Here is an 11376-nt window from a genome sequence, read left to right on the forward strand (position 1 = left end):
TTCCTGAGTTTCTTTTTTTTTTTTTTTTTTTTTTTTTTTTTTTTTTCACATGTTGCTAGAATGTGTGAATGCATGAAACAGGTTACTAATGAGATTATATTTATTCAAATGATTAACCTCTACAAATAGAAATCAGAAAATTGCTGAAACCAACAGAAATACATATATGTTGAATTCTATTAAACTGTTGTTTAGCCTAAGGTCAGCCTTGGTTGAGAAGACCTATACTCAGACATACCAGCCATGAATATTCGTCTTTGATTTATATTTAATGTATCTAGGATGATGATATCTAATGTGAGGAAAATTTGGCTGCTATTTCAAGCAGGCCATCACAATAAAGAGACTTACTCTTTCAATTCATTATGTCGACACTTTTAGCATTTAAACTGGTCATATCAAGCCCAAATACTCTACATGTTTTATGTTGAATCTGGCCTCTCACACCTACCCTACAATGTCATTCTAAAAATAAACCAATTACATCCAAAGCTACAAGACAATGCATGATTAATTCAAAACAATGTGAATATCTAAGCATTACATTTGGTAACTTTATTGTTAAAAGAGTTAACATTGCAGATATGTATTGGGTCATCCCATAAATAATGCAATTTTTTTATACTTCTTTTATTTTTCGAAATTAAGATAAAAAAAGTTCTTTTTTAATCTAAAATATACACTCCTTCATTTTCTACAATTCTCTTCCATCTATCTGGTAGACTTGCAAGGCCCCTCTTCCAAAATTCACTTATCCGTGATGAAAAATACTCCTCCAGTACTGTTCTGACCTCATCTACAGGATTCATATATTTTCCGTTCAAATTATTTTGAAGACTGTGGAATAAATGATAATCAGATAGGGTAATGTCCAGTGAATATGGTGGCTGGGGCATTGTTTCCTATTCAAACTGTTCCAGCCTTTGGAATGTCATCCCCACTGTATGTGACCGAGCACTATCCTGATGGAAGAACCTTTCGCCTTGAACCCAAAGATGGTCGTTTTCCTTCTAGTGCTGACTTGAATGACCAAATCCAAGTTGATGCAAGTAGTTTATCTCATCCCCCTCCAACTTTTAGTTCATGCAATTGGAAACACCGCATTATTTACGGAATGGCCCCAATATGTTGGCAATATTGATTGCTGCGGTATACAAGCTGTATGTTGAACACTGCTATCTATTGACTGTTTATGATGACTTCTTGTAAACTTGAGTTAACTTCCACCATAAAATGACAGTTTCTGTAGGTTTGCAGAGTAGTTATATATTGAGTTTATTCAGGTTGTCAAGAAATGTATATTGACAGTGTACGTATGTTGTAACTTTCACTGAATCTTAACAAGCAACAAGAATGGTAGAAACATCTGGCCTAGGGTTGTAACATTTGACTCAAATGTTGTGTGGGAGTTTTGTCACCTACAGCGATGGGCGACACCCAGGCAGCTCTGGTGTTGTGAAGGAAGGGGCCAAAACACATACAGAGCTGCTGCAACACCTGATAAGACATCAATACCTGCATTCAGAGACAGAGTAAAGCTGCACCCTCAGCATGCAAGTGTTTTCCCTAAATATATCGTACAATTTCAATGTAAAAGTGTATCAAGATGTTTTGTAAGGCACAAACAAATAATCACCACCTAGAGTTGCTGTTGGCACTCCATCGCTTACGACGTCGAGGGTTCCAGTTGATACGATCAACGGAACAGCCTGCTCGTGAAATTAACGTGCAAGTGGCTGAGCACTCCACAGACACGTGTACCCTTAAAAAATTTCTCTGGGATATTCAACGTGACACAGTGTGACAAGGCTGGCCCTTTGAAATACAGGTACAACAGCAACAAGAAGAAAGAGTGAGAGAAAGTTGTGGAGGAAGAGTACAGCAGGGTTCGCCACCATCCCCTGTCAGAGCCTCGTGGAGCTTTAGGTGTTTTCGCTCAATAAACACCCACAACACCCGGTTTGGGAATCGAAACCACGATCCTATGACCGCGAGTCCGCTGCCCTAACCACTGGGCATTTCGCCTCCACTCACAACCTAGAACTCAATATAGAAAAGATGTGAACTAAGGAAAAGAAAACTTTTTAATTAGTGAATCTGTTCACATCAAAACAGAATACCCACATTACTGTAAAAGATTTATTTAAATTACTACTGTACAAATGTTTCCATAATGGACTACAGTAAGTTCATATATATAAGTTCAGAGTTATTACCTCTGTCAATAGCAAAAAGCTTTTCTCTCAGAGAGAAAAGCAGATTGTATGATGCTCGTGTACAAACAGTGATGCTACATAGTAGTGAAACATGGCCTGTGAATGTAGAGGATATGCTAAGACTAAAAAGGAAAATGAAGCTAGCATGCTCCATTGGACATGTGTCAGTATGCATACATGACAAAGTGCAAAGGCTTGGAAGAAATGAAACCAGCATGCTCTGCTGAATGTGCACGTGGGATGGGGTATAAATATTTTAAGAAAGAATTGGGCATAAGATATATTAGATGTAGTAAGAGGGAAGCCTGCACTGGTTTGGTCATGTGATGCATATGGATGAGGACAGCTGCATAAAGTGCCAACCACTAAATGTCGATAAGACCTGTGGAAGCAGGAAGACAGGGAATGAAATAGTGAAGATTGACCACAGGATGTTGAGCTTCGCAGAAGAGATGACAGAGGATTGAAATGACTGGCAATAGACTATATTCAAGAACACATCTACTGCAGCAAAACTGAGGTCCTAAAAGCATATTGCTTTGTCTATACCCTTACATTCAAGCTGTCCCCACAAACCAACTTCCCATCACCCTTCTAACTATAGCACTAGCTCAGCTGCTGTAATTATAATTGTATAAGAGCAGAGATGCACCATGTGCAGTAAGTTCACCGTCATCAATTCACCACAAGGAAACTATTAATGGTGAGATACTATGGATATATTTTCTTGGTAAACTTTCTTCCCAGAGAATTGATAGCAGTGAACTTACTTGTATTCGAGATGCACATATTTCATCCCCATACTTTGGTGTTCCTACTTTCCCATCTCTTTGGAACTACCTCCCCATGTCACCCACCCTACATTTTCAATATCATCCCATACCACTATTGAACATCATTTCATATTGGCCATCAACCCACCCTTGTTCATTATTCTCACTACCTTGGATTTCCACCCTTGTTGCTGAAGTCTTCCCCACCCCCACCCCAACACTTCACATCATCCCTTTATTTCATGTCAATAAGGTTTTTGTTACAATGCTGCTCCCCACTCATCCTTTTATTTTGCGCTGCCACTTATCACTAGTGAACTGACCCTTTATTTGACCAGACAAAATTGTAGTGTTGTCTACCAGTGGTGACCATAATGTCATTTGACCAGATACAACTAAGGGACTAAATGTATAGAGTTTTGAAGGCACATGACTCAGTGGTTAGAATATCAAGCTCACAATCATGAGGTAGGGAGTTCAATTCCTGGACTGGGTGGTGGGTTATGTTCTTGAGCAAGACACTTTATTTCATGTTGCTCCAGTTCACTCAGCTGTAGAAATGAGCTGCAATGTCACTAGTGCCAAGCTGTATCAGCCTTTGCCTTTCCCTTGGATAACATTGGTGGCATGGAGAGGGAAGGCTGAAATGCATGGGCAACTGCTGGTCTTTCATAAACAACTTTGCCCAGACTTGTACCTTGGAGGGGACTTTTCTAAATACAATCCCATGGTCATTCATGACTGAAGGGGGTCTTTACCACTTTACGAGAGACCACAAAGCTTACTTGACTTACATAGGTGCTACTCAATGTTTGCAAGTAGTTTCAAGCAATCAACCAAACTGACCATCTCTGAAAAGATGGACAATTTGAAAAACAATAAACACAAAAGGAAGTTTTAATATCAAGAACTTATTTAAAAAAATACATTTTTTTTCTTTCTTTCAAAACAAGATGGGTACATAAGGTTGTTTAAAGTTCAATTTCGAAAAAAGAAAAACAAAATTTATGGTATAAGCTACGAATCCATATCACTTCCAATAGAACAGCTTTTCAACATGGAACCATATTCTGAATGGAATGCAAGTTGCTCTACTATATTTGCCTGAGACACAGTCCCCATGGCCAAGTTCTTCCCAGAAGTTTCACATCTCAAGTCAATTCCAGTTGATGCTATTCAGCCATTTCAACTCAAATCTCAACATAAAACTTCTACTGAAGAAACCACAAGAGTCAATATCCAAAAATTCAACAGCATTTGCTAACGTAACTATAATAATAATAATAATAATAATAATAATAATCTTTACAGATTACTAGTAGAAACATATATTTGTCTTTATTGAAAAACACTGTTCAATGTGATCGTTATCATCAGTTTAAAAATAGGATTATCCTGCTGCCAGTGCATTAGGAGGTATGTGCAGTGATTATATTCTGTGTATCAAGATGGATTGATTGAAGCTGAAGGGAACTGCTAATTACTATCATCAAGGTCAGGAGGTATTACATTAACATGAAGTCTACACTCTATACTGAAGCATTAGACTCATTTCATACATACTCATTTGCACAAGACTATATCCAAGAAAAATTTGTCTGTCAACATTTTCCTGTTATTCACAGATCATACCCAAAGACCATCAATCAGCGTTCACACCTATTTCCAAATTTCCTCCTACCTGAAGATAAATGATTCCCAAGATCAGTAATGTAAATTATATAGAAATAAATCTTAACTTAAAGAACTCATCTGTTATTATAACATCATAAAAAGATTTTAAATGCATTTCTTAATTTTCATGTCTGCTGTTCATGAAGAATTTCAAGTAGTTGTCTTCTACCTACAAAGATGTCTAGTTGCAGACAAGGAAACTCACAAACATCCTTCAAATACGCACTGATTAACAATTCCTCAAATATATATCACAAGCAGAGTTGGTATTTGGAAGGAAAATTTTTGCTTTGATTATACAGACAAACTGCAAAAAGAGAGAACTTATTTATATTTCCTATCAGTATTAAATCCATCCAATAAACATGAAATGTTGAAATTTTACCCTGAAATTTTTCAATACTAAAATTTTTTTAAAAAAATTCAAAGATGGTTTAATTTTACTATAAAATAAATAATTCAAAGATGCAAATTTTAAAATCTTCCTAACAATTTTTTTTCACTTGCGGAGCACCCAAAGACGAGTAAATTTCCATGAAGTGTGGGGCAGTTAAATTTTTCTAAATTATTTCTTTCTTGCTATAAAATATTTTGATTAGGTAATGTTAGTTTATCAGGAAGTTTTGTAGTTTTTAGACAATCTTTCATTCCGCTTAAGAAATTTTTTCTTGAAATACTCATAAGAACTAATCATTATTGCACAAGCAGGAGCAACTTTCACAAGGCGTGGCACCAATCCTAGACAAAAAAATAAAAATATAATAATTAGTAAAATAAAATAAAAACATAATGCTAATTACTTACATTGACATAAGGCCACACATTTGTAAGGGAAGGGTATAGTAATTTGAATTGGCCTTAGTACAAATAAAACCAGTACTTTGTTCATCGACTTCATGGGGCAGAAAGATAAAATCAATATCAGAGGGAATTAACTCAAAACCAAATACTGGAACATAGTGTTTAAGTGGGTTAGCTATTTAACCAACATTAAATACTGATTTCTAAAAAAAGCATAAGTCCTTGAATGTTGGGGATGAGCACAGTTGATTCAATTAACCCCTAATATTTGACTGGAACTTCATTTTATCAACCTGGAAAAAGCTGGAAAGCAAATCTGATCTCAGCAAGATTTGAACCCAGAATATAAAACGCTGAAAGAAAATACTATTATTTCTGTAATGATTTTACTAATAATGACTATTGTTCCAAGGTAATGTCTACATTTCCAGAAGCACTTCAAAGAAGACAAAGAGCAAAAAAGAAAAAAAATCAAATGGCAAGGGAAAAAAATAAGAAACTTCAAGGCATTTATAGACTAAATGCAAAATATTTAAAAAAAAACAATAAATCGTCATATACACAGGGTAAACAGCAAGAATGGCTTGTATTTTTATTTATATGTTCCAGCAGATTTGAACATGAATCTGCTTACCACTGTTGTTTCATCACAGAACAACTTTTTTACAATGAAAGTATATTCATAATACACTCGATTCCTTAGTGCAAGAGATTGGGACTAATGGTGTCTTGACATCATTGTCTGATCAGTCAAAGGCACTCCAGACAAATGATTCTAACAAAAGTTCAAGGCCCTTGTTTATAATTTCAGTAAACTGTTTGCTAATATGTGCTTACCTGCAAATAATGACTGAAATCCTTGACTCCTGTAAAGCTGTTTTATCAAAGACCATGTAGATGAAGACATATTAGTTTCAGGACCTAGAACAAGAGACAAAATGGATAGCTTTAGAAAATATAGAAACAACACCAATCATCATCATCATCATCGTTTAACGTCCGCTTTCCATGCTGGCATGGGTTGGACAGTTTAACTGAGAACTGGTGAGCCAGAGGCTGCGCCAGGCTCAATCTGACCTGGCAAAGTTTCTTCAGCTGGATGCCCTTTTTGATGCCAACCACTCCAAGAGTGTAGTGGGTGCTTTTACGAGGGCCAGTCAGGTGGTTCTGGCAACAACCACGCTCGAAAGGTGTTTTTTACGTGCTACCTGCATGGGAGCCAGTCCGGCAGCACTGGCAAGGATCACACTCGAATGTTGTTTTTCACGTGCCACTAGCACATGTGCCAGTAAGGTGACGCTAAAGTCTGAAATATGAAACAACAGATTTGGTTAATGGTCATCAGTTTCGTCTGCCGTTACGTTCTGAGTTCAAATTCTGCCAAGGTCGACTTTGCCTTTCATCCTTTCGGGATCAATAAATTAAGTACCAGTTACGCACTGGAGTCAATGTAATCAACTTAATCCCTTTGTCTGTCCTTGTTTGTCCCCTCTATATTTAGCCCCTTGCGGGCAATAAAGAAATAAGAATCATTGGCACACGGGGAAGAATGCTTAGCAGCATTTCATTTGTCTTCACGTTCTAAGTTCAAATTCCATCAAGGTCAACTTTCCCTTTCATCCTTTTGGGAGTCGATAAATTAAGTACCAGTCGAGCATTGGGACCAATGTTATCTACTTACTCCCTCCCCCAAAAGTGCTGATCTTGTGTCAAGATTTGAAATCAATAATCTTATACTTAAGGCAGTAAATTAGCTGAATCGTTATTATGCCAGGTAAAATGCTTAGCGGCATTTCATCCATCTTTACATTCTGGGTTCAAATTTCACAAAGGTCGACTTTGCTTTTCATCCATTTGGGAGTCAATAAATTAAATACTAGTCGAGCACTGGGATCGATGTAACTGACTTATTACCTCCCACCAAAAAATTTCAGGCCTTGTGTCTATAATAGAAAGGATTATTATGTAGGTGGTTGCATAATCATGGCATTTTGGGTAACTGTATCCTGCTACAGACTTGGATTAACCAATGCTTTGTAGATAGAACTGATGGATAGAAACTGTGCAGAAGCTCATCCTATTATGTGTGTGTGTGTATGTGTGTGCATATGTTTTTGTCTATGTCCTATAACTTAGTAGTTAAGCAAACAGATTTCGATAAGTAAAAGGATAAAAAGGACGTGGTGGCACATGATTTAGCAGACGGAGCATTGGACTCATGATCATAAGATTGTGGTTTCGATTCCTGGACCGGGCGACGCGTTGTGTTCTTTAACAAAACACTTCATTTCATGTTGCTCCAGTCCACTCAGCTGGCAAAAATGAGTAATCCTGCAGCAGACCAGGGTCCAATCCATGTGGGGAATGTATACGCTACAGAAACCAGGAAACCGGTCCTATGAATCGATATGACTTAGGAAGGATCACTCAAAAATAAGTATTAGAGTCAATATTATTGACTAAGATCCCTTCAAGATAGTACCTCAGAAATGTGGTAATCTAAAGACTGAAATGAGTAAAAAGAATAAAAGAATAATCCTTAAATATTTTAGATCTTATTTTTTTTTTTTTGCAGTTCAATGACATTAGTATTAACCTGTGATAGCCACAGACTGACATAGTTATTAGAGCAGTTATGATGTGCCATAGAGCTATGTCTACAACTCTGACTGTACCATTTACTTTAGCTGAATGACAAAAAGTAAAACTGATTCCACTCTTCAAAGCTGAATGATTAACACGAGGGAAGACATCCAGCTGTAAAAACAATTGAGACAAAGAGCTCATGAGATAAAAATGTAAACTTCTTAACCACAGCTATAACAGCAGCCATACTTTACTTACACAAAAAATGAAATCTAAAATAAATCATATTAATATAATAACACTATGATTATAGTTGCCATTCCTTCCGTGTAAAGTGAGCTGTATGTAGCCCTCAATATAGGTCTATAGTCCAAGTTGCCCTATACTTACATATTTCTTAACCCTGTACCCGAAATAATTAAAACAAACTTACATCCAGGAAAGTGTAGACCAAAAGTGATTTGCCGATGTGTTTTGATGACATCAAATGGCAGCGTACAGATAGCAGCAATCTGAAAAACAGATACATTCATGTTTAATTTAATGTCACTGATTTCACAAACATTTATCTCAAATAGTATAATGAATATAAAAATAAGAAATACACATTCACACAGGTCATACACACACACACACACACACACATATATATCAGTGGGTGAAGGGAATAGAATAGGTAGTTACATACTACATATGTTTCAAAAAACACACCAACCATATATTATGTAACCTTAAAGTTCTATGCAGAGTCCAGTGTTCCTTCTATTCGAGTACTTTTCTACCTGTCTCTTAAAGGTCAACTGTCATAATGAATTCACCAAGAGAAACAGAAAAATCTTCTACATTTTGACAGTCAAGTGGGGAGTGGAAGTAATATTTTGTCAAGTAATCAATTATTTACTTCCTCTGCTGACAAATTCCAGTGAGCTAGAAAGAGTGTGCATAAACAAAACATACACACAAACATACATATGTATATACACATAAATATACATATACGTGTGTGTGTAGATAGATAGATATAGATACACACACACATATACGCTTATGTGTGTGTGTGTGTGTGTGTGTGTGTATATATATATATATATATATATATATATATAGTGGCACTCCGTCGGTTACAATGACAAGGGTTCCAATTGATCCGATCAACGGAACAGCCTGCTTGTGAAATTAATGTACAAGTGGCTGAGCACTCCACAGACACGTGTACCCTGAATGTAGTTCTCAGGAAGATTCAGTGTGACACAGAGTATGACAAGGCTGGCCCTTTCGCGAATCTATGACCATGAGTCTGCTGCCCTAATCACTGGGCCATTGCACCTCCGCCTATATATATATATATATATATATATATAGACACACATACAAGTACATATTTACACACATTTATACACTGGCAGTGCCCCAGCATGGCCACAGCAATAGAGCTGAAACATATAAAAGAATACATAGGCACATATGCATACTAGCAAAAAATAGTAATACACACACATAAGTATGTATGCATGCATTCACTTGGATATGCACAAAAAAATATGAATGCATGCATAAAAAAAATCATACATACTTAAACCATAAACTTGAGTATCATCATCATCATCATCATCGTTAACGTCCGCTTTCCATGCTAGCATGGGTTGGACGATTTGACTGAGGACTGGTGAAACCGGATGGCAACACCAGGCTCCAGTCTAATTTGGCAGAGTTTCTACAGCTGGATGCCCTTCCTAACGCCAACCACTCAGAGAGTGTAGTGGGTGCTTTTACGTGTCACCCGCACGAAAACGGCCACACTCGAAATGGTGTCTTTTATGTGCCACCCGCACAAGAGCCAGTCCAGGGGCACTGGCAACGATCTCGCTCGAAAATCCTACGGGAGCCAGTCAGGCGGTACTGGCAACGGCCACGCTCAAAATGGTGCATCTCATGTGCCACCCGCACAAGAACCAGTCCAGGGGCACTGGCAACGATCTTACTTGGCTTGCCGGGTCTTCTCACGCACAGCACATTTCCAAAGGTCTCGGTCAGTACACATATATTCATGCACACATGTATTAATAAATATATATGTTCACACCAACCATAAATGATCATATCTAAGTGCTTAACCACATAAAAGTATGAACAAATACACACATAGGTCCATATATGTATATACATACATGGACATATACACATATACACATGCACCTAAACACACACACAAATAAATACACATGCATACATATAAATTAACATCAACATGCACAGAAGCATGCATCAGTTAATATTTAAATTAACAATAGTCACACTTGATTACTGGAAATGGGTAAAAAGTTGCAAGACAAGTAGATACACTTTACTGATTAGTTATCATTTACTCTGTGTTACTTATACAAGCCTTGTTTATGTTTGAGTCTAAACAACTGTCTGTATCACAACCATTTTGAATTTTTTGGATCCAACTACTTTATTATATATATATAATAATGGTCCTAAGATGGTAGAAAGATAAAGTATTTCCAATGCAGCATTCATCCTGAGCTTTAGGTTGGATTCCAGACTAATATCAAAATTCTTCAAGTGTAGAAAATCCAGCTTTCACAATGGTAAAACCATTTCATGAGTTTATTGAAGAGTAAAATATAATCCAAATAAGAAGATAAAGAAAGACTAACACATTATCGATGATGTATTCAAGTATTTTCTTGTCTTATCTGGATTATAGCATTTGTTCATTTTGTGTCTGTTTTTTCTCCATGAAACCATGGATTAGATGAAAACTTTATAATTATAATTGAAATTGTATTTTACAGCTGGATGCCCTTCCAGTGGCAAACTGGTATCTGATTCTTAAGTAAAGGTGAAAAAGGGAAGGTAATTAACAGGTATATAAGGAGGGGGTCAAGAGTGCAAAAAGGTAGCAGCAAATATTGGCTTGACAGGATACAAATATAACATTTACATACTCGAGCGAGATCATTGCCAGTGCCCCTAGACTGGCTCTTGTGCAGGTGGCACATAAAATACACCATTTTGAGTGTGGCCGTTGCCAGCACCGCCTGACTGGCCTTCGTGCCGGTGGCACGTAAAAGCACCCACTACACTCTCTGAGTGGTTGGCGTTAGGAAGGGCATCCAGCTGTAGAAACTCTGCCAAATCAGATTGGAGCCTGGTGTAGCCATCTGGTTTCACCAGTCCTCAGTCAAATCGTCCAACCCATGCTAGCATGGAAAGCGGACGTTAAATGACGATGATGACAATGATGATATATATATAATATATAATATTATATAATATAATATAATATATATATATATATATATATATATATATATATA

At 36.9% G+C, this 11376-nt stretch overlaps 1 protein-coding gene across 1 annotated transcript in view; it reads right to left on the reverse strand.

Annotated features, from left to right (window-relative positions):
- Positions 1–3880: 3880 nt before the first annotated feature.
- The window catches only part of LOC106872606 (probable mitochondrial glutathione transporter SLC25A40), a 31602-nt gene continuing 24106 nt past the window's right edge, over positions 3881–11376 (reverse strand). Inside the window, exons 7-9 of the mRNA XM_014919642.2 lie at positions 8484–8562; positions 6302–6385; positions 3881–5401 (exon numbers count right to left, since the gene is read on the reverse strand). Of these exons, the coding sequence (XP_014775128.1) occupies positions 5277–5401; positions 6302–6385; positions 8484–8562 (288 nt within the window). The 3' untranslated portion in view covers positions 3881–5276. The remainder of the gene's footprint in view (positions 5402–6301; positions 6386–8483; positions 8563–11376) is intronic.

This window comes from Octopus bimaculoides, chromosome 17 (assembly GCF_001194135.2).
Source record: "Octopus bimaculoides isolate UCB-OBI-ISO-001 chromosome 17, ASM119413v2, whole genome shotgun sequence".
NCBI classification, from domain to species: domain Eukaryota; kingdom Metazoa; phylum Mollusca; class Cephalopoda; order Octopoda; family Octopodidae; genus Octopus; species Octopus bimaculoides.